We start from the raw sequence: 23,953 nt of genomic DNA, 5'->3' as shown, positions 1-23,953 counted from the left end.
CAGTGGCACTGAAAAAAGTGACTTACGGCCATTTTTTACACTTATGACTGTTGTAAGATCCCCATGGTCACATGATCAAAATGCGACTGCTTGCCAACTGGCTCATATTTATGACAGTTGCAGTGTTCCAGTGTCCCTTGATCATCTTTTGCGACTTTCTGACAAGGTGAATGGGGAGGCCAGATTCACTTAACAACTGTGTTGCTAACTTAACTGCAGTAATTCATTTACCAACTGTGGCAATAAATGTCATAAAATGGGGCAAAATTCACTTTACAACTGTCTCATCTAGCAACAGAAAATTTAGGCTCAACTGCGGTCATAAATTGAGGACTACTTGTAGCTCCCCGAAGGAGACAGACAAGATCCCTGACCTTTGTCCAAGCTGCTTATGTGCCTGTTTCTTCTTTAGCTATAAGCTGCTTCAGCCTGGTCCTACAGTAACGTTTCCAGCAACAAATAAATCACTCCTTCTCACTAGATCCTCTCTCCATCCAGTGGCGTAGCATGGGGGGTGCAGGGGGGGCCGGCCGCACCGGGCGCAACATCTGGGGGGGCGCGCTCGGCGACAAATTCCTAATTTGCATTTAGAGGTGCAGATTGGCACACGCAACTTTCCTTTTCAATCTGGATCCTAGTTTTTGGTCTTGGGGCTTTGCATGAAGGGTGACGGTCCTTTGCTGTTCCCGCTTGGAGCACTTTAGCATTGCTCGGCGGCGCCCCAGTCGCCCCCTCCCCGCAGCGCTTCAGCGGAGGAGTTAAGCGCAGAGTTTTTGCGCCTAGAGAGGAGAAAGGGGGGCTGGGAATCCAGCTTCCTGCCCCTCCATCTCCCCTTCCTGGTCTCTCAACGCCTCTTACGCCAGGGCTGCGGAGGTTCCCCTGGCGGGGGAGGGGCGCCAGGTGGGCAAGGAGGCTCCGAGAGGGGGAGGGCAATCAGGAGGGGGGAATCCCCGGGGGGGAAGGGGAGGAGGGATTCCTGTGGCGGGGGAGGGGCGCTAGGTGGGCAAGGACGCCGCGAGAGGGGGAGGGAATAGGAGGGGTGGGAAGGGGAGGAGGGATTCCTGGGAGAGCCAGGTGGGTTTCCCCCAGTTGCGCCCCCTCCCCTTCCGAGTCTCCGCCTTTCCTCGCGAGTTTTTCTGCTCCGTGGGAAGCGTTGCGCCTTCGCTTCTCCTCCTCCTGGGTTGCGGCTTCCACGAACGGCTCTCCGATCCCCTTCAGATCCTTCCCCCAAGACCCCCTCCTGCCCCGCAGCCCCACCTCTTGGCGCAGCCCGGCTCCCCGCCTGGGAGATCCTGGTGTTTCCCGGAAGGTTGGGCACCCCCGTTCCCATGTTCGGAGGAAATAAAATAATTTTAGGTCAAGTGACAGGTCTGGGAGCTCTAATTGCCTCCACTTCTCTGAGATCGTTCTCAAAACAACTCAAATGCAACTGATTGATGTTGAAAGGACAGTGGGAGATCCAGGGAAGAAAGGAGGAATTTGTTTTATGACTTTTACAAGCAAAATGTTAGAACTGGATTTCCCACTTCTGTACCCACATGGCTTTTCAGTACCGTATTCTCTTGGAGGAAAAAATAAACCCAGGAGTTTCTCTTGTTGACTATCAGAGTGGGGCAGTTGACAGATACAGAAATGAGCAGGCACTGTGTAACTTACTGTAAATAAGAAGCTGTTTGAGGCTTTATAGAAGTAAAATAGAATATAGATTATTAACAAAGTGCTTTGACATTTTAACTTTGCTGTTGGTTCACCTGTTAACTACTTTGCCTCTCTATCTACCAAGTAGATTAAGGTCAAATTGGTTGTAAATAGAAGTAGAACTTCATAAATTTTGGGCCTATTTCGTAAGGGAAGGAAAGTAATATTGCTCCAATATATTTATGAATATTCAAGTGGAGGGGAATAATATATGTAAATCTGGTTTTGTCTTATTGATGCACATATTTTCCTATTTGAATGTTCTGTATATCCTCTGCTGCGCCGCCCGCCTCCTGGCACGGCCTCGGGTCCCGGCGCTTCTGCCACACGTGAGGGAGGGGATGCCGGACCTTCCCCCTTTTCCCGGGGGAGGCGTGGGTGGGGGGTGCGGCGGACGCCCAGGATGCGGGGCTCCCTGCGGCAGACTCGAGTGCTAAAATCCACAGGTTAGGGGGCGCAAATTACTTGCCTTGCCCCGGGTGCTGACAACCCACGCTACGCCACTGTCTCCATCCACCAAATTATTCCCTAGTACTTTAAAACAGATTCTGAGGTATTTAGAGTGAAACTGAAGATTGGCAAACTTATCTGAAGCAATATTAGAAATCAGTTTTGTTAGAAAAGCATGGTACAAGGTCTAAAACTAATTACTGAAATAATATCAAACAATTAACAAAATAATTTAGATTTAAAAAGAGAAGATTTCCCCAAGAATATCTATAAATATATAAGATTCTGGTAGTCTGTCCAGCTTAAATAGAGAGTGGAATAAACAGACTGGGGAAGCCAGACTCCCCTTAAGATTCTTGAACGGTCTATCTGACTGTTCTCAAAAGAATGCAGTTAGTCTGGTGAGATTCTTGTAAATAGGTAAGCAACAATAAAGTCCTTTGATCAGTTCACTTTGTCATTCTGGTTCTTTGCACCTGACAAAGACTAAAATGTTCCTGACTAGCTTCCACAGAAAGAAAAAGTATTAACCAGCACCAAAATATGCAAAATAACTTAAACAATTTTTAAAGTACAAATGTACAATACACATATCTCAAGACATAGAGACGAAATACATACCTACTTGTATTTTAGGCAAAATTACTAGTATAGTATTACTAATTATTATAAAGCCCTAAAATACTCTCCAGGTTAATATTTAGTTTAGTGACAATCCAAATTCAATTTCTAACAAGACTATGTTCAGTTCCACTTATATACCTTCCTTCCCATTCTTTTTTTCTCCCTGTCAAATCTCTAGGCGTTTGCTTAAAGCATCAAGCTCCACGTTAGTTACATCCCTATGTTAACCAAGTTCTACTGGTTGTCTTGAAACAACAAGCTGGAAACAAGCTTCTGTTCCCCTATATTTCTGCGTTCATGGGATTTTTTGGTGCAGTGGATCTCAGTATTTTATATATATATATATATATATATATATATATATATATATATATATATATATATATATATATATATATATATATATGTAGTCATTGATGAGCTAACCACTAAAATAATTCCACTGTCCCGCTAGCCCCCCTTGTTCTCAGACACTCTTAGCCACTAGGTGTGCTTTTATACAGATGGTGGGACTAAGAAATGCACACGTAGATGGCTGAGATTAGGGAAGACCTTCAAAACCTATAACAAGATAATAAAGCCAAGTACTGTATATATACAGGAGCAGAGCTCAGAAGCTCACCCAATTCCTAGCTTCCTTTTTCAATGCAATTTCTGCAAGAAGATTCTTCCAACCAAGCACTGATAATTCTTTACTTGTGGCTCAAAACATTTACACTGTACTTTATTCATAGTATTACTTATTATTTTTGATTATACTTGCATGCTGAGACAATTATGTTGTCTTCCAAAAATCCAGCTTGGATTTTGTTTGAACCTATATTCATAAACAAGGCAGAAAGTAATATACTTTTCTGAGGGAAGCTCTGAGAAAGATCATGACAAGTTATTTAAATAAGGCACGTATTCAGTGATATCTATGGTGTACAATAAGATCTTAAGTAATACTTTGTAAGAATAGCTACTTAATCTTACTAGTTCTTCTCCAAGATCAGCAATTCTCTGAATTACTTAAGTTTTAAAGTACAAAATGTTCCTGAATACTATCCCGATGCTGTGCTTGACTCTCCAAGAGAAGCTGATAAATCTTAGAAAGGCTTCACAAAGGCCTTCACTTGTCAGTCAGGAAAAGTTTTTTCCTCAGGGTGTGCTTCAATAAGAGTAAGTACCGTTCTGCAGGATTAATCCTATTCCATTCATAAACTCTGTTGTTCAGCTCCAGAAAAATATCCAGCAGGGGCAGCTTTCTGCATAGAAAAAGGGGAAACAAGGGAGAAAAAAAACTTAAACATAAGATTATATAACTTTTATAAATAAGTAAAAGCTGCAAGTGAACAGCTCCATATTTTGCAAAAGTGCCTAGTTCTATTCTTTAGCTAAAGGTTATTCAACTACCCTAAGGCACACTTGGACTGTGCAGTATTTGGGGTGTTTGAGCATGCACAGATGCAAACAGGGACTTTACTTCCAAGTAAATATCTTTAAGAGGCTTTGTGTTATGTTTTACATGGCTTCTCTCAAGTAAGCACCACTCCTTGTATTACCTGGAGGATGCAACAGGGTAATATTTATTTTTTGAGGAATTCTTCAAGACGTTTTCCTTGTTCCCAGACATGGGACAAGAAAGATGTGTTTGTATCAATGTTTCCATCACTTGTCTGGAACAGAGGCCTTATGTGTTTATGGCAAGCAGTGCCTCCAAATCCTCCAGTTCCCTTCTATAAAGTAACATATATGGAGGACATTGTTCAGTTACAGGGAAACCACTATATTTCTATAGTGTACTTTTGACACGTATCAAAATTGTCCCACTTCTGTCACTTTCTCTTTCTGCAGCGACCAATATCAATGCTGTACCCTTATTGCTGTAAACAAGCATTGGCAGAATGCTGTTTTCAAACTCTTTATCTATTTCCCATTCTCCCATAGAATAGCATGAACTCCTGTGTGGCTAGTATCTAATATAAACACCTACCTTTTCTGAGGATCCATCAGAAGGTCAGCCAAAGTGGAGAGATAATAGGATGATGAGCATGTGGATCTCTCCAATGCAGAGGCATCCAATGTGCAGTAGCTCCAGAGAATGTCTGCTACTTGTGGAATTGTGCATAGATCTCCATCTGCTTCTGTCAGGCTGGCATTTCCTTGCCAATTTGGGGGCTCAATATAGTTCTGGATAAAAAAGAGCTTTGGTTTCCCTAAGAGATCAGGGCACCTCTCACCGGTAAAGAAATCCTTCAGCCTTTCCAGTTGAAATCCTGGAACACTATGGTCTGTGCAGAATATATGTTGGTGGTCCCCTCGACTGACAAGCACACAAACAAAACAATCTGCATCTTTGTGAGCTCTTAGCCTTGCTACTTCATACAAATCATGCATCACTGCATCCATATTCAGAAACAATCGACAGTGAACTTCAAAATGTAGTGATTTAAAGGTTTTCGTCAACAAACCTAGAGAGAAAGAAGCAGGAGCAAGAATACCAGGCTGGTCAGTAGGTTAGAGTCCAGGCTGAAGAAGGGCAACTGTTTTAAAATCCAGTTGTTGGCATTTATTGGGCTCCTGCCTGTCTTAATTACAAGCTGGAAGACATTTTTAGCTGTAGTCACTTGCTAAATTTATGTCATCATCTTCCCCATATATATATTCTTGATATGGTTCTATCCTGAGGGCTCACTATCTCCTACATTGCCCTTAATTACACCTCAACCTGCTCATATTACATTTTCTTACTTTATATTCTGCTTTTTCCTTAGAGTACCTCTACAAAAAACTTTGAGAGGGAAGATTGTAATTTCAATGCATGAGAGACAGCTTGGTCTAGTTGTTAAGGCCTATGGCTAGAAACTAGGAGACTGTGAGTTCTTTTTTTCTATTAGGTAAGAAAACCGGCTGGGTGACTTTAGGCCAGTCATTCTCTCTCAGCACAACCCACCTCAAGGGTTACACTAGGAGGAGGAAAGGAGAGTGTTAGGTATGTTCGCTTTTTAAAAATAAAATAAAATAAGTGCAGGATAAAAATAAATAAATATCTATATCTATATCTATATCTATATATACACACACACACACACACACATATATATATATATATATATATATACATAATCCCATATATATATATATATATATATATATATATATATATATATATATATATATATATATATATATATATATATATAAAATCCCATTTATATCCCGCCCTTCTCCGAAGACTGAGAGCGGCTTACAATCTAAAGCACAAATCAATGTGCTTAGCAATAGCCTTCATTCTATGTATATGCCTGCTTATTAGGGCTTTCGCCCCCCCCCCCACCAAGCAGCATTATTGTGGTATGGTAATTTATATTGTGTGAATAACTCTAAAGTTCAGATTTTTTAAAAAAATTATCTTCCCATCCCCATATATATATTTTTTCTCCTTCTCCTCTCATGCCAAAATTTTCTCTAACTTAACCTCTCAGGAAAAGCCCATATTACTCAGTGTAAGATTGTGTTAATACCCATAATTGAGGGCTGTAGACGTTAGTCTGGCAATAAAGTTTAGGAAGACTGGTGAGATCATTCTTATAATCAATGTCCCTAATTTATACCTTTTATCATTAATTTGACTTTCATAGAGATTAACTGGTCTACATATTCAGGAGAAAGGGCAAGACTACAGAATTCTTCCATATCGATTTGATACCAATGAGACTGACAGCTGTCTGTCAGCAGCAGAGGATCAAGACCTAAAAGGAAAACCAAATGTTCCCACGTTCCCCCAAAAAGTATATTTCGTGCATACTACTACTTATTTTTAGACAGCATGCTTTTGTGAGAAATTATGCATACCAAAATAATATGAGAGTAAATGCCTGCCCAAATGAACGTAGTGTACTAAATTAATGTCTGGCAGGAAGGAGCAACTTGATTTCCATTGCACTTACCTGCATCATTGCCAATGCAGTCAATAATCAGGCAGATTCCTAAAGGTTTGCTTTGCATTCTGTACTTGTTACAACCCTGCAAAAACAGTATCATGAATGAAGCCTCTTACTCTAAAATCATGAGCACAGTACACTTCCCATCTTTGCATCGTCTATTTAGTTTTGCCTTGGTGCGGCAGAAAAAGGTAAACAATAATGGCTTCTCAGAGTCCTTTCTAAAACATGGGCCTTGGGAGAGCTGTGCAGTGCTTCAGATTCAAAGGTGAAAAAGACACAAAGGGTCTTTTTCTGTAGGGGTGTCTGCCAAACTTTAAACCAAATAAAGATTTTTCCAGAATTACACTGCAGCTGTAGTGAGCGGACAGAAACAATACAGTGGCAGTCAAGAAGTTGCAGGGAGGTACTTGCACATTATTCACACTAACCAAAAAGCAATTTTCTGCCTTTGCATTTGAAGCACTGCACAATTCTTAACATTTTGCCTTGAACTAGGGTATTCTACGCAGGCTGCTTCCTTTGTGTAACTCTACCTGGGCTCAATTCTATACTAATAAATATACTAGGGCTTTCTAGAAATGTTACATGTACAAATAGACACATATTTTTGCATGTGTGTAAATACATAACTAGGGAGGTGGTGGCTCAGTGGGTTAGGATGCTGAGCTTGTCGATCAGAAGGTCGGCAGTTTGGTGGGTTGAATCCCGAGTGCCACATAACAGAGTGAGCGCCTGTTACTCGTCCCAGCTTCTGCCAACCTAGCAGTTCGAAAGCACGTAAAAATGCAAGTAGAAAAATAGGGACCACTATGGTGGGAAGGTAACAGCGTTCCGTGCGCCTTTGGCGTCTAGTCATGCCGGCCACATGACCACGGAGATGTCCTCGGACAAGCGCTGGCTCTTCAGCTTTGAAACGGAGATGAGCACTGGCCCCTAGAGTTGGAAACGACTAGCACGCATGTGCGGGGGAACCTTTACCTTTACCTTTTTAAATACATAACTATAATTTGAGTCAGAAATTTTCTCACTGGGAGTAATTTGGGAAGTGCCACAGGCCACACCCAAGTATGGTATGAAGCGTATGCAAACTTGGAATGAAGGGTTATAGATTGGACCCCAGCCGCCAAATACTCATAGACTGATATAAAAATAAATTGTCATGCAAAGCAAAAAGCCAATTGCAGTAGGGAGGATAGAGAAACTTAAGGAGGCTGGATTTCTTATAATTGGCTTTCACCTTCTTCTGTGTTCACTGCTGCTTACAGAATTCTACTTTGCATGCCAGTTTGTTTTTGCTTTCATTTTCCATAGTGGGGAACACGTTGTAATGCATTCCATTGTTTAAAAAGGCAAAGGAAATACAAGTTAATTGTAATAAACCAAACAAGGCAGATATTGAAAGTCCAATCGGTTATTGCCTAATGCTATATCACTCTTTTAATTCCTAAAAAGCTTCTATATTACACAGAAAGATACGTTATCGTAATTTTGCACAATACCTGTACTTCTACTTCTGGAACGGATATGTGAATCTGTTCTGCTGTAGATATAACAAAAAAGTGTGTTAGTTGCATTCTGCCTACAATCTTCAGAGTATGAAAACTAGTGAAAACTCACGCAAGTTTATATAAAGTAACACTCCTCTCCAACCTGTGAGTCTGCCTAAGTGCTAACTACAATGCCTTTCACGCTGGGATCTATTGGCCCTGCTAAATAGGAACAGGAATCGAAGTTCACATATTTAAAGGACAGTAGGTTAGCAGCAAAGCTTTAGGGTGACAACATTTTTAACTAGCCAAATTATCTTGCCAACTCTATCTTTGTCAGATGGAAATAAAACACCCAGGACTGAAAGAGAGTTCATGACCTATGGCTCTTAAATGAGATTTTTAAACCACATTGAGCATACAGTGGAAAAAGGTACTGTGATGAATGAGTGTGTAACGGGGGATAATAAGAATTTATCCAAAAAAAGATGGGCAGTGAGTAGAGTGTTGGTTTTGAAAAAAAGAACACCAGTTCAAATAATTGTGTTGTTTTTTTTTTACAAATGGCTATAAAGATACAACTGGGCTTACCCTGGACAGCACCGGCTCCGTTCATTACTCTTCCCATGTTCACATTCTGTAAAAATTAAATATCAAATCACATTTTGTTTCTCTTGGCAAACTTTTATATTTGCCTGTTTGTGATAGCAGAAAAATCAAATTCTAGACAGGTAATTAGGAGAAAAGATACAAAACATAAACTGCTTAATAATAATTTTGGCTTTCAAATATGACTATACAAATCCATTCAGAGTAAATCAATCAATGGCTAATAGCTCTAAGAACTAGTGGAGCAGTCTTTTTCCCAGTTATCATATGGCATTATCTTAATATCAGTTTTTACAGCCTTCATAAGCTGCTTGAAACATTTGACTAATCAGATTAAAAATAGAAGGCTAGACTGAATAGACCTTTCTCTAATCTGGCTGATCATTTTTTTGTTTCTTATCCTGCACATGTTTCTCCAAGGAAGATATATACCGGTAGACGTATCTGCTTGCTCTTTTGTAATGGGAATATCATATGGCCTGCACTTGAAGCACTCTCAGATTTAATCTCACCAAGTACCACTGCAGCTTTCAGATGATTGATTATCAATCACATCAATTTAAATACAGTAGTTGCCCATCTTACAATGGCATTTTTTTTACTATGGTAACTAAAAGCATGCCACAAATACAGTCTGAAAAAAGAAGAAATGCTACTACGGGGCATTTTGACATCTGTCCTGGCCACTCTTCTAAAGAATTTTTGTTTTCAGCATGGCAAGAAGCAGGCTTTTGGAGAGGCAGCTGAGAATGGAAGGATGTACGTGCATCCCAAAGGACTGCCTGATTTTACACAGACCAAGAATCCTTTCAAGTCCACTGGTTGTATGTGGAATTCTGAGAGACAAACATGGGTGATCTCCCAAAATGGTCACTATTGGGAAGGTGGATGTATATATCCCTTATTAAAATAGCTGTCCTAACAGGTAAAGGAATTCTCAAACTGGCCATTTAACAAAAGACGCCATAACTCACCCCCTGGATTCTCTCGATCAGATGGGGAAAATTCAAAACAAAACACAGTATCAAAACACTTTCTGAGAAACAAAGATAATGACGGGAATCTGACTTTGGCTTTAACTGCCTGTTCCCTCTTTTAAAATTCCTGTTTGTTTGAAACATCTCCAATGGACTACACAAAAAGATACAAAGGGGGAGCAGAGTTCTCTGCTGCTCTCATCAACACAGGTTCTTTGGTGCTGAAAACAAGAAAGCACAGCTGCACAACGGATGATTGCCAGAGTTTTAGGCGAACTCACTGAGGCCACAGATGATATTAGAAAATGATCAATCCCATGCAATAGACTCCTCCTTTTCAACACTTAATGGTTGCAATTTGTCTATAATCTTGACTCAAAAGTCAGAGTTTGACTAGAATACTCATAAGCTAGATCTTGCCAACTCCACTTAGAAAGGACCAAACACTGCCATCACATCAGTTCCCAATATTTAGACAAGTTTTTTACAGCTTCTTGGCACTGCATACTTCAGAAAACCCTTTCTCCCCAAATTGAGGAAACTATCTAATTACAATTCACTTACAATTCACTTACCTCTGGAGGGTCAGCTAGAGATAACTTAGGTAAGGATGTCTGAAGGGTGTTTGTATTCATAGGTGGAAAGCGCACTAGAGCCAAAAATGGAACAGAGGTCTCAGAAATTACACCAACAGTGATATTATTCCGCAAAACAACTATCCTGCTCAATTCTCTTCCATCTCTATATGCTAAATATAGTTTTACTTAAAAGTCCGTAGGTGATTCCAGAGCCTTCCCTAAGAAGGAAATCCTACCTTTTGATCAGGGAATGCTTATGTTTCTAGCATTGATAAGAAAAAGTTCCTTATGGGCACTGTTAAATCTGTCTATGTGGGTGCTAAGAGTCATCATCTCACTGGCATAAATCAATGCATTTAATAGCCTGTAAGAAGATGAAAGTAGAAGAAATACAGGTAGACCTTGATTTACAACCACAATTAGAATCAGAATCTTGACTGTTGAGCATTCTGTGAGACATCCACATGACCGCTTCATTCAGTAACTGCAATCTCTCGGCTCTCCCGCTTGTGGTATTAAAGCAACCGTGTGAACTGTTAAGCGGATAGAGCAAAAGTGCTGCCTGGAGAAGAAGGCCAGAACAGCTCCCCTCCATGTGTGGAAAGATCCTGCCTTTATTAGTTTCACAAATAACGCAAGGAGGTGAACGGATCCAACATGCCCTCCTCCTCTTCCTATTTTCCCCACAACTACACCCCTGTGAGGTGAGTTGGGCTGAGAAGGAATGACTGGCCCAAGGTCACCCAGCTGGCTTTTATGTCTGAGGCAGGACTTGAACTCAGTTCTTGCTTGCTAGCCTGGTGCCTTAACCAAACTGACTCTCAAGGTCAAACTGTCGCCCTACTTCCTACTCCCTACCTGCTGCCGGCATCAACCTCCCTCCGTCCAGTGCGCTCCCACAGAGTGGGCCTCCTCAGGGTGCCTCCGATCAAAGAATGTTGATTGGTGGCCCCCAGGGGGAGAGCGTTCTCTGTGGGCGCGCCAGACCTGTGGAACCGCTTGCCGGTTGAGCTCCGGATGGCCCCCGACCTTCGCTCCTTCTGGCGCGATCTCAAAACCTTCCTTTTTGAACAATCCGGCCTGGCCTGATGGGATGGGGTTGGGTTTTATAAATCGGTTTTAACTCTTAATGTGTATTATTATTTACAGGCATTGCTGTTTAATTACTTTTTAATTTTTGTATCCTGTTTTTATTATGTATTGCCCTGTTCACCGCCCTCAGTCCTTCGGGAGAAGGGTGGTATACAAATTAAATTATTATTATTATTATTATTTCTTAACTCCATGAAGAAAAGTATGAAGCCATGAAAGTAGCTTCTAGGTCACCATGCTTTAAACACTTTGGTCAATTCACTTAGCCTGAGCTCTGCAATTGTGGCTATTCCCTCCACCAGTAAAAATTTCAGTGAGGACTTCAGTTTCAGACTGATAAATAATGGAATAACACAAGAAAAAATGTTTTTTATATATACTCAGAGAGGCTTCCTAGAGCCATTATAGAATCAAAATAGATTTGAAATTCAAAATGCCCAAATAAGGATGTCTGGCCTTTTGAAGGATTCAGCCTTCTACAGGCAGCTCAACCTGAATTGAGAGCAGTTTCAATGTTGGTGGAAGGTTGAAAATTACTTTAAGTCAAATCCAGAAAAGGAAATGATGGGGAAGAGAGGCAATTAATCGACTTGAGCCTTAAAAAAAAGTGAAATGACACATGCTTTAAAGTAGGAAAAGAGCTTGGGTGATCAGGACCAAATCTTTCTGAAGTTACTTTCAACTCTCATTTATTTATCTTCTTGTTTATTCAACACCGTATATACGTACATTTTTCATTTCTGCTATGAGAATGGTCATCACATCCATAATAAAAAAGGAAAGCTTGCATACCTTATCATAAAAATATATTTTTGTTCCCAGCCACTTCAATTGTTTTGCAAATTATTTTTAAAATGTTAACTTTACGTTTTCATGTAAAGATGCCAAGCATTTTCCTTTCTATTTTTTTCAAATTCACAAGGTAGCAAAATTCATGTATGAAAAAAAATAGCACCATCCTTTTTTTTCCTTTTAATTTACTTGGCAATTGTAAATTTACTCTTTACAAAAGAGTAAGAAGGAGGAAGAATAGATACACAACATCCTTTGAGAATTGTGATTACCTTCTACATCAAAGCTATCCACTATTTCACTGCTGTGCATGTGGTAAGCTGGTAACCCCATACAGAAACAGATTGCTGCCCATATACGTGAGGAGAAGCAGAGAGGATAAATAAACTCAAGATCTTCTAACATATACTCATTATATGCTATATTGCAAAGGCCCATGCTTGGAAGGATAGGTAGTACGTGTCCTATATGTTTGTAGACACCCAGGATTTAGAATTAGGGGAAATCATGGCATAGAATATTAGAATGCAAAGCTCTAACCTCTACTTGATGTCTGGAGGATTGTAGAAATAAACCTTTTATACATTATTGTACTGCTAACATTACCATTTCCAACTAAGACTTAAATGGGTTGATGGCAAGATGAAATTATGGATTTCGTATTGTTTCAAAATCATGAAACCCAAATTTCTGGACTCAGCAACTGTGTTCAGATACTTACTACTACCAGCATTCCTGTGTATGTTTACGTATTAATAAACCTCACTGAATTCAGTACAATTTTGGCCCAGGTAGCCCGAGGTTCCTCCAGGTAGGCAGGGAATGCAGAACTCTATCAGTGAAGACAGCAAACTGTGAGAATTAGCCTCTAAAGCTGAATGGCAAGACATAGGAAATCTTACCTTCTAGTTTGTACTTTTGAATCTTTTTTGCCAAGTCTCTCCTATGAATAGTCAGGAAGCACTTTTCTATTAAATCCAAATGCATGGGAGATACCAGATCTAGCTTCTCCAGGTCAGTAATAATTGCCAGAAAACTCTAGAAAAACCAGACAGAACAATTGTGAAGGACAAGCCAACGCATCCTGAGAAACGAGAGTTATATGTTAAACTTTCAGGGAATATAACATTATCTGTCTCCCCTGTTTAGGAAAATATATTACTTCACAATTAGCATTTACCCTATACTAATCTTGCAAGCTAGAGTTTTGGAATTTCCAGTTTTACTAATGAGGAAGGGATTACACAACATAGTAGCCTGAACTATGTAAGTTCCTTTTAGTGAGCAAGCTGGAACCAGGATCTTTCACTCCAATCCATCCCATTGCCTCTCTATATTTTTAGAGTACCAGACCAGACTCGTGGTTAGGATGACAGTGGTTTGTGTCCAAATCACCCGGAGGGCCCAGAATTGAATTCTATTCTTATTACAAATCATTCTAAGAAACACATAATCTGCAAAAGAGACTGTTGAGCAGTTGTCAGTATCAAGTAAAATTAAATAAAAAACATTCTAAATTAAATTTTAATCTGTCAGCTAAGAATTCTGCTTCATGTAAGTCAACGTGACAATAAAGAGCTTCCTCAACTGAAAGTTATTACTAGCACTGGTAATTTGCAAATGAACTTGTTTGGAGTTTCAGTATTTTATTATCACTGACCACCTAGGTAGAAATCAATACTTTCAGTATCCTAATGCAGGAATAACTATACTATTAATAAGATCTTATGGAAAGAGAAAAGGCTATTATGCTGTACCTAACCCTGAGAAGCTATTTATTCATCCTTTCATTTATAATTGGAAGTGGCCTGGTTACATCAGAAGCTAGCTTTCTATCCCATTAAGTTTATTGCTTTCTATCCCACCTGTTGATTTAGTGCTATCTTTCCAAGTTTGATTTATAAAGCGTACATCATAGCTGCATCCTACAGGGAGACAAAGCCAACAGACATAAACCAGGACATCCTTGTTCCTTCCTCTGTGTTCAATCACTGTAACACAGAAAGAACTGAGATGAACTACCATCATGTTCATGTTAAGTGTACCTTCTCCTTGTGCGATGTACCAAGGTGATTTTTCAGAAGGAAAGAGAGAGATCTCAAGTCTTCTTTCTCCAGATCTTCATTGATTTCAGTCATCAACAACCTGCACACAAACCCAATTTGCAATTAATTTAAAATTAAATTAATTTTTAAAAGGCTTTGCTCTCCTACCTAGGGCCCCCGTGCTACATATACTTACACTATACTCCTTTTTAAAACTATATTTTAACCATATGTGTATTTTTCAACCACCAAGTATTAATAGTTAGGAGCAAGACCAAATAAAAACTCAGTACAGTTGAAAATAAGAGGAACCCTATCTAAACAAAAATGCAAGAAGAGTAAAAATGGAGAATACAGATGGCTTAATAAAATCAGGAAAAGGTACTCAGGAACAAATTGATCTTTGAAAGCTATTATAGTTGTTTTGGACTATAACTCTTATCAATTCTACACAGAATGGCCAACGATGAGGTATGCACTTCACTTTGCCCTTTGCTATCCATGGAGATTATTAGTGTGGGTAATATTGAATTAATTGGACCAATATTATAACAGCGTACAGCAGCTTCCCATAATGGTACCCTATCAGTTTTCTGTTATGCATCCTCTGTACACCATAAAATATATCCATTGCCTTCAATTTAGCTCACCTGTATTTTGACAACATCTGAGGGTGCTTGGCCAAACTGGCTTCCACGGCTGCTCTTCCAGTCCCCAGGAACTTCCTTAACAAATCAAATCTTTTCAGCCTGTATAATAGTTCAGACAAGCTGATGGTGGTCAGCATCTCCTTCTCATTCAAAGCTGTTAAGAGTTGTAGGACACCAGGTGTAGATACGTCAGACATGAGATCACTGCACAAGAAGACCATGATTTCCTTTTCATCTGTATCCAGTTCCTGTTCAAGCTGGTATAGGAGGGATGCTGGGACACTGAAAAATGTCATCACAGGCCACTGCCCCTTTACAGTTCTCTGTGTGTATTTTAAACAAGAAAAGCCACGTCATGAGGCTTGCTTCTAAATGCAGAATCTGCCTTCATTGTTGATCTTCAATATCCGGGCTTCGCTTTATGCCTTTTAGATATCAAAAGGCCATTGACAAGAAGAGAAGATCTAGACAAAACCCAAATCATTTTAATCACACACAATGATTAAAGTTTCACTGCCATCTCACCCGCTCCTACATTTGTTCAGGCTGGGAACAGTACGAACTTTTTCAAATTAAGTGATGCTTAGGATGAATCAAAAGGGAATGTCCAGTTTTCAAGAAAGCTCCCACTATCACATAATTTAGAATGCCCAGAGGAATTGAAACTAAAATTAAGCAAAAGGCACAGACTGAAAATGGGAAGTTAAAAATATGCCACTGATAACCATAAAATGTCTCTTTCACTAAAATTACGCTTTCTGAAAGGAGAGATTTAGCTCTTCAGGAAAATACACGTTTTGCATACAAACAGGCTATCTGAGCAATCTTTGGGCATTTCCACAGAGAACTGGAAGTGTCACCTGATGTTCTGGGGAACCGACATTGTGAACATTACTGAAAAGGATGGGCTGACTTAGTTCTTATACAGCAGCTTCCTCTGTTCCTAACTTCATTGCAACCTTCATATATATGACTCAATTGCCAAGTGTCTGAATTTTGATCAGGTGACCATGAAGATACTACAATGATTGTCAGTATGAAAAATGCTCATAACTCACTTTTTCAGTGCTTTTGTAGTTTCAAATGGTCATTAAATGAACTGTTGTAAGTCAAGGACTACCTGCACTGTAACTGCCCCTGTTTATAACTGATTCCCTCTCTACTGTTATATAGAGGGAGGGTTATTGTTTAAGAATTAACTTTTTAAATTGTAATGGCACAGATACTTGTTCATACAGTAGTGTTTGACTCCAGCAGCCACACAGATACTTCTTGCAGAAACACTACACAAGAACACAAATACACACATTCCCTCCTTCCTTCTAGCACAGACATGTCAAACACAAGGCCTGGGGGCCAGATCCGGCCCGCGAAGTGGTTTCATGTGGCCCGCAAAGCCATCCTGGAAACAGTGAGGGAACGGCCCCCACTGCCTTGGCCCAGAGACCCTGACAGAGACCCTGACAGAGACCCTCAGATCTGTCCCACTCCTGCCCAGGCCCCCAAAGGCACCCTTGATGCCAATGATGTAGAGCTGGCCATGCCCACCAAGTAGGCCATACGCACTCTAGCCATGCCCACCCAGTAGGCCATGCCCACCCTGGCCATTCCCACCCGGCCCCTCAAGGGCAACCGCAATGCTGATGCGGCCCTCAATGAAATTGAGTTTGACACCCCTGTTCTAGCAGAAACAGGGACAGAGAATCTATCAGACTGGAGATAGTGTTCTGAGCAGCTCAGAAGGCAAGAGAGGGCAATCAGGAAGACATAATGAAGGAAGGAAGGAAGGAAGGAAGGAAGGAAGGAAGGAAGGAAGGAAGGAAGGAAGGAGAGTCAAGATTAGTCCTTATATGAGTTAAAAAATCACCAAACAGCCACTAGCCAAGAGCTTCTCAAAAGAATGCCCACTAGTAATTTCTACCTGCTGATCATTTATTTACAACATCATCTTCTATGCCTTTTCTTATCAAATGTAAGGTCAACTACTTGGGAGTAAAGGAAGATGGTCTCTAACCTTGGTATTTTCAAAATATAAATTTCTAGCCGTTTCAATTATTCAATCTACTCCACGTTCAATACATTGTTTTGCTTCAGCCCACTCTTGTAACTAACTAAAATCCACCACTTAGCCCAAAATTTCCACTGCTAAGCAAGTCAGTTGTTTGCCCAATTTTATGAGCTTTCTTGCCAACAATCTGTGAGGTTAAGTTAGTAACTTGCTTGTTAAGTGAATCTGGCTTTCACATTGTCTTTGCTTGTCAGAAAGTCACAACAGTCATCACACCATACCAGGCACGGTAACCATCATAAATACATGCCAGTTGCCAAGCATCTGCATTCTGGTCACATTAAATAGGAAATGTATTAAAAGTCATTGTGTCAGCAAACGTAGTCTTGTCCTTAAGGCAGATGTTGATCAAGGTAGCCATAATCCTGTTAGCGTAACTACATGTACTCCCCGGTAATTGTCTTCTGCAATTTTCTTCTGTAAACTGTCTTCTGATAAGAATGTGTAGAATATTAACCACATAAGTAACAATGTATAACAATGTATAACTAGGAATTAGGCGACAAGAAGCTCTCATTCGGGAGTATAGTAAGATCCTGCTAAACTCCTCTCTACCCATTCATGCCTATACCTCTGATCTCTTAAGACGTCGATTAAAGTCAAGAAATCCACCACTCCTCACAGTGCTTAAGCTGCTGGCCGAACATCAGAGCACTATACAAAAGTGGATGGAAGCATCGAGTAGCTATACCTCCCAAGATATTTCTGAGCATATTAATCCTAATAGTATACCTCCAGGATTTAATCTACCCCGACAGATATGGGTGACATACAATAGAATTAGAACGATTCATGGGGTGTGTGCCGATTCTCTGTATAAATGGGGAAAGACACCTTCAGCACAATGTGATTGCGGGGCTCCCCGACAGACTATCCAACATAGTGAGGGAATGCACTAATAGAAGATACCCAGGAGATTTTAAGGACTTCCTCTGCATAACAACGGCACTACTGACTGGATCTCCAAACTCGACATTAAACTCTGAAATGTTATTTCTGTTTTCCTCTTAGGTTTTATAATTGCTTCTTTTTTTAAAAAAATTGTTTTAACTGTTCTAACTTGAAAATATGAAGTGCTTTTAATTCTGTGTGTGACCAGCCATACACTAAATAAATAAATAAAATAATAAATAAATAAGAGGTGTATAAATATGTCTGTTCATGAGCCCTTTGGGGTTCAGAACTTTTGCTTTGTTTAAGCCTTCTGAACCTGCGCAATAAACCTTTCCTTTCCTGAAGAGCTTGCGTGAGTCTCTTCTTTCTACAACAACATGACCATGAGGATGCTGCTATGGTCGTTAAGTGTAAAAACAGTCATATGCCACTGTAACTTCTAATGTCACTAAGCAAATGGTTGTAACTTGAAGACTACCTGTAGTTTCTTTTCATTCTCATACAGGCTGGAAGACAATGGTTTGGGTCAGGTCACTGAAGGATTAGTTAGAGCAGAAGCACATCAGATCAGGATTTTACAAATTTACAATAGCAATTTAAATCACTAAGACATAACTAGACAATTGTTTTAGACAAATTCTTAATGATTTCTGAATAAAAAGGACATATACTTCATTAAATATCACCTCTGTAAGATTCCACAGTACTTCATCAATCAAGCAATCATTTATTTTTATTCCACGTTTATCATTTTTACAAATAACTGAAGGCAGCAAGCATATATAATACTCTTTCCTCCTCCCATTTTCTCCGTAACAACCACCCTGTGAGGTGGGTTGGCTGAGGGAGAGAGTAACTGGCCCAAAGTCACCCAGCAGGCTTTCATGCCTGAGGCAGGACGAAAAATCCCATGAGTAACATTTCTAAATGTCATAATCAATAATAAACTGACTTATGTACATAGTACTATTTGAGCTTGGAAAAGAGGAAGAAGCCTCATTTTTATAGGAAAAGATTCATAATCAAGATCTGAAAGAAATCAACAAAGATACCAAGATTGCAATTCTATGCTTCCAAGCATGGAAACAAATCCATCAACTTTAGAGTAAAAGTGCATAGGATTACACTGCCAGAATTTAAACATCACAATGTCTGCAATCTGATACTGAAAATAGTAAAATATATTCACCAATCACCAAAAGCATATTATTCCAATAAATATTAAGACTGATTTAAACATACCCAGAGACTAAGGTTGCTTTTTTATAATCCATAATCACTGTTTATCTTTGTTCAGATTTAGTTTTCAAGGCTGGAATGAATCCCTGTGAAATCAAGAATATACATAAAAAGGAGAGAATATAAAACTAGGCTTCTCTCCCTTGCAGCCACACAGGAAATTCCAGTTTGAACAAAGGAGGGACTGAAAGAATGAAGGATGAATCACATTCCAGGAATTGCAAGCATACCAGATAAGGCAGTTATATCCTTTCATAATTTTCGCAAGCCAAGGATTAGCTACAAAATCTGCATTCTTCTAAATAACAATAAATTTCTAATTACTCTAGAAAGATGCAGAAAGTATGCATGCTGTGTGGAAACATTTCCAGGCCCATTTGGACTACAACTGGATACACAATTAAATTTCACTTACTTCACTGAGTTGTATGCATACTGACAAAAGCTGCTGTCAGGAGGACCCCAAAACCCTCCTCCCTTTCCTTGGCCATACATTCTGCTTTTGGGGCCTGCCATTCTGGTGGGGGGGGGGGAGCTTGCATGTACTTGGGATAACTTTCGCTTTCTATATTCCCCTCCTCCCTCCATCCCCTTGAGGTAGGAATGTGTCTCCCTTTATCAGGGAGAAGGTTGCAGAGAAACGAAACTGGAGAAGACCTTGAGATGCCCCCCAACTGTGCCCGTTACCCGCTCATCAGACCACTTGTCGATTGGCTGGATTTCAAATGGACTTTATGTCTTTGGTGAGAGGAGGAATATTGCTTGCTTAACTATAGCGTCTTGGCGGGCTTTTCCCCAGATCTCGCCTTGACTTCCCTACTGTCACTGACCCCTAATAAAAGTATCCTTTTGAGACAATGCCTGTTTCAAGTGTTCTGCTTTCTTGGATGGTTAGTTGAAGTGGGACCTTACACCTGCCTTCTATCTGCCAGATTTGCATACTATCCATTGATAATATGATTTGATTTTGACTCTGCCTTTTGTAAATTCAGCCAGTTGTGCTTACACAGTAGATCATAATTTAGAAATAACTACTGGACATATTCACATGATATACTCCATTAAAAGAATCTTAAATAGCTTGTGCATACTATCATATCCTACATCCAATCATGTTCTGTATTTGGAGGCTCACTATTTGGCTTACAAACCACTATGGGTGAGTTAACACAATCCAGTTGTAAGTCAAAACTAAGCAAACTACATTACAGCCACAGTTAAATGAACAAAGTCTTTGGATTAGGCCTGTTCCTTATTTTTAAACTGGATGAAACCAGGAATCATACGTAAAGCAGCCAACTGAAAGGAAGATAAGAGTGCACGGGGTTGAGAAAGAAACATATAAAACAAGGACTGAAAATTGTGGTCTCCATATTGTGCAGTTAATTGTGCGCATGTTTTATCCTTTCATAGGGATTTAGTGAAAATAAAAAATAAGTTTACTATTTCAGAAGCTACAAGTTGAACCAGCAATATGACACAAAGTACAATCGGTGACTAATTTCAAATCACGTACATGCCATATCCTATTTTGACCCAAATAGGTCAACATTATGCAGTCACTGAGCATAATTATACTGTATCTCTCTCAGTATTTTCAGTTTCCTTTCTAAAAAAAAATGACTAAACTTTTATAAACTGGGGAATTTCCGGAGTTTCAGCTGACAGCGTGCAGTGTGCAGGAAGGTCTCAGTTCTGTGTATTGCAACAGAAAGAGAGCATAAGGCTATTTCTTAGTTCGGGATCCAGAAAACACATGGGGTCTCCATTTTTACAATATTTATAATATTTTACAATTCTTCTTAATACATTCCATTTAAATTCAACTTAAAATATATACTTTTAGAACCTAGCTGTGGTTGTTTCCCTTTTCTTCTGGAAGAAGAAAAGATTGACTTTCCATTTCTTGCAAGGTACATCCGCAAATAAAAAGTGATGTATTTCCTGCATTAACTCTGTAAATTAGATATTCTCAAAGTGGGGGGTGGGGGGTCAAAGAGTTGCCAGGAGGCTACTTTCTGTGAGCAGGTTTACCAGTTTAACACAAAATCACAGAGGCCTTTTTATTTTTGTATGCCACCTTTCCTTTCAGAGGGAACAATCAAGGTTGGAGAGCTCAAAAATTTAAGGAAAAACTGATCTTCACTTTGCAGACAGAATTACAAATGGGAAGGGAAGGATAGAGATTATTGGGGAGAGATCATCAAAAGCAGCCAATTTCAAGAGAAATTGATTTAAGGCAAAGAAATACCCTTTTACTTCCCCTCTGACTAGTGAAAGAAAGTGACTGTTTTCAAAATGAAATTCAGATTTCAGAAGGATACAAAAATAAGCAGGTTCATCCTTCCATTAAAATGTGATTTTAAACTTTTTCTTCAGTTTCCAATGGTAAGGTTTTATTTTGTAAAGCCCTGATAATGTGAGGTGTTCAGTCAATAAGTCTTGTCCGACTCTTTGTGACCCTTTGTTACAGGCCTCTTCTCCCCCAGTTACCCAGATTGCCCAAATTCATCTTCATTGCATTGATGACACTATCTAATCAGAGGGGGTGGGTATTGTAACAGAAATTAATGCTATCATTTTAAAAGATTACGGTATTTGCAGCGTTTGAGAAATCTTGCTTTCCTTGAATTTATCACTGAACATCATACTTTTTAAGAGGTTTTCTCAAGGCAATTCACAAATTCTAGTAAAGAAATAATGGAACATAACAATGGCTAAAAGAGAGGGTTTCAGATGACATGTGTCAGGAAAGTCCACTAGAGCTCCAAATTATTAGGCTAACAAGAACACCTTGTTATTAAAGTGAAAGATATTATTTTTAATCAAGGATGCCATTAGAAGCAGAAAAAACGGAAGAGAAACTGAGTTTGAGCAACCTTCCTTTCCTTGAATTTATCACTGAACATCACTTTTTAAGAGGCTTTCTTAAGGAAATTCACAAATTCTAGTAAATAAAAAGAACTACTTCCTTTTTAAGAGTCACAGACATAATGGAACATAACAATGGCTAAAATAGGTGGTTTCAGATGACGTGTTCAGTCTGATGGTTGCTTAAGGAAAATCCAGACTAGAGCTCCAAGTTATTAGGATTTTCCGTAAAATACCAGCAAAAACACCTTGTTATTAAAGTGAAAGCTATCTTTCTAATCATACTGGATAATTTAATCAAGGATGCCATCAGAAGCAGAGGATACAATCCTACTCCAATTTACTTTTTTAGAATAATCAAGTATCTCATGCAGTTGTATTTAAAATCTTTTCTGCCAAAAAATAAAAATTGAAATGAAGACGCCAGGAATTCATATGACGGAAAACTCAGCAGGATCTAACTTAATATTCTGATTAGAGCACCAGAAATCCCCCAAAACTATTGGGGAAAAAAACCCCTCACAAACATTTCCTATATTATTGCCAAGAAAACTTCCGGGAGTTGTCGGTGAAGTCCCCAGCAAAGCTCTGCTCCACCAATTTTTGTTTTCCTTTTATAATCTTAAATAGGCGCTTGTAATAAATGAATATAGTCTATTAAATTTATCAGCAATTTCTGAGTAAACATACGAATAAAATGGGACTGTTACGCAGATCCATAAAAAAATGGAAAATGCTCCCCTCGGCCGTCGGGAAGGAGAAACGGAGTCTCATCTTGAGGTCAAACAAAACAAGTCACCGGGCCCTGCATTATTCTCTCTGCCTTCTGAAGACTAAGTCAGAATCCACGCCTAGCATTCCCGCAACAAAAGCGCCCCGCGCGTTCGTCTAAACGCCTCTCCGCCACTACGGATTAACGCGGCCATAACTTTTGTTTAAGCGCGTGGAGAAAGAAGGCTGTCTTTTTTTCCCGCCGCTTCTCGCAAGCAAAGGCAATCTTGGGAACTTTACTCCATTAGTAAGCTCCCTGCCTTCAGCGAGGCCCGCTCGGCCAAGCGCGGACGGCCAGCCTGAACGCGACTCTCAAGCGTGGCTCGCTCGGGATGGCCTTCTGATTGAATTCAGCGGCGCTTACTTCGCAGAAACCGGCACTGCATTGGGAAGGTCAAGCGCCCCTTTCCTTTGCAGACCCGGATGATTCGTGACACGGGTCTCCTGAAGCAGAGTCGGAACTAGCCCGGGTTTTTGTCGCACAGGCGCCTCGGGAGAACATGGCCGCCTCTTCGGCTTCTCTTCTCCGAAAACTATATAGCCAACGCCTCGGTCCACGGACGCCCCGTTCCCCAACTCGGCTTCTCAGCCGGCTCTACTCACAGCTCGAGCGCCCTCTTCGCCCCGCTCTGCGTCTCCTCGATACGGCAGGCGCCCTTTGGGGAACCAAGCGGCCTTTGAGTAACCAAACGTCACTTACTGAAGGTGACGTTAAGCTTGGGAGCCGCCCAGCCCCCAGATAACTCGGCGTGCATTCGAGGGACGAGAGAAAGACCAGCAAAACATTACTCTTTTTTTTTTTGGAACGGGAGGAGATATACTGAAATTATATTTGTAATTACAATTCGTGTTGAAGTTGCTAAAAAGATTATACACTTCCATTGTTATTTTTTGTGATAATTCTGATGGCATAGCTTTAATACATGTTAAAATGAAGCAAAAGATTGTAAACTGAAAAAGGTTTGGTTTTTGATTATAATATACAACGTCTTTCAGAAAAAAACCTAGCATAAGTACAGGTCTTTGACTTACAATAGTTCAAAGTTACAACAACACTGAAAAAAAGTGATTTATGATCGTTTTTCACACAACTGTTCCGCGTCCTCTTGGTCACATGATCAAATTTTGAATGCTTGGCAACTGGTTTGTATTTATGGCAGTTGCGGTGTCCAGGAGGCA

The 23,953-nt window shown here is 40.0% G+C and overlaps 1 protein-coding gene across 5 annotated transcripts in view; it reads right to left on the bottom strand.

Annotated features, from left to right (window-relative positions):
- The window catches only part of CFLAR (CASP8 and FADD like apoptosis regulator), a 28,771-nt gene extending 5,325 nt beyond the window's left edge, over nucleotides 1-23,446 (bottom strand). For 3 of the 5 annotated variants that reach the window (XM_083353583.1, XM_083353581.1, XM_083353579.1), the window contains exons 1-10: nucleotides 23,378-23,446; nucleotides 14,932-15,395; nucleotides 14,282-14,381; nucleotides 13,139-13,274; nucleotides 10,350-10,423; nucleotides 8,780-8,825; nucleotides 8,201-8,241; nucleotides 6,705-6,780; nucleotides 4,748-5,225; nucleotides 3,942-4,019 (exon numbers count right to left, since the gene is read on the bottom strand). In XM_083353583.1, coding sequence (XP_083209709.1) covers nucleotides 3,942-4,019; nucleotides 4,748-5,225; nucleotides 6,705-6,780; nucleotides 8,201-8,241; nucleotides 8,780-8,825; nucleotides 10,350-10,423; nucleotides 13,139-13,274; nucleotides 14,282-14,381; nucleotides 14,932-15,227 — 1,325 coding nt within the window. In that variant the 5' untranslated portion in view covers nucleotides 15,228-15,395; nucleotides 23,378-23,446. Of the gene's footprint in view, nucleotides 1-3,150; nucleotides 4,020-4,747; nucleotides 5,226-6,704; nucleotides 6,781-8,200; nucleotides 8,242-8,779; nucleotides 8,826-10,349; nucleotides 10,424-13,138; nucleotides 13,275-14,281; nucleotides 14,382-14,931; nucleotides 15,396-23,377 lie in introns of those variants that run through there. The other 2 variants (XM_083353580.1, XM_083353582.1) reach the window with 2 other exon arrangements.
- Nucleotides 23,447-23,953: the final 507 nt, after the last annotated feature.

The sequence above is a fragment of the Vipera ursinii genome (assembly GCF_947247035.1).
Source record: "Vipera ursinii genome assembly, chromosome: 1".
Lineage (NCBI taxonomy): Eukaryota > Metazoa > Chordata > Lepidosauria > Squamata > Viperidae > Vipera > Vipera ursinii.
This window is presented reverse-complemented; position numbering and strand designations above follow the sequence as displayed.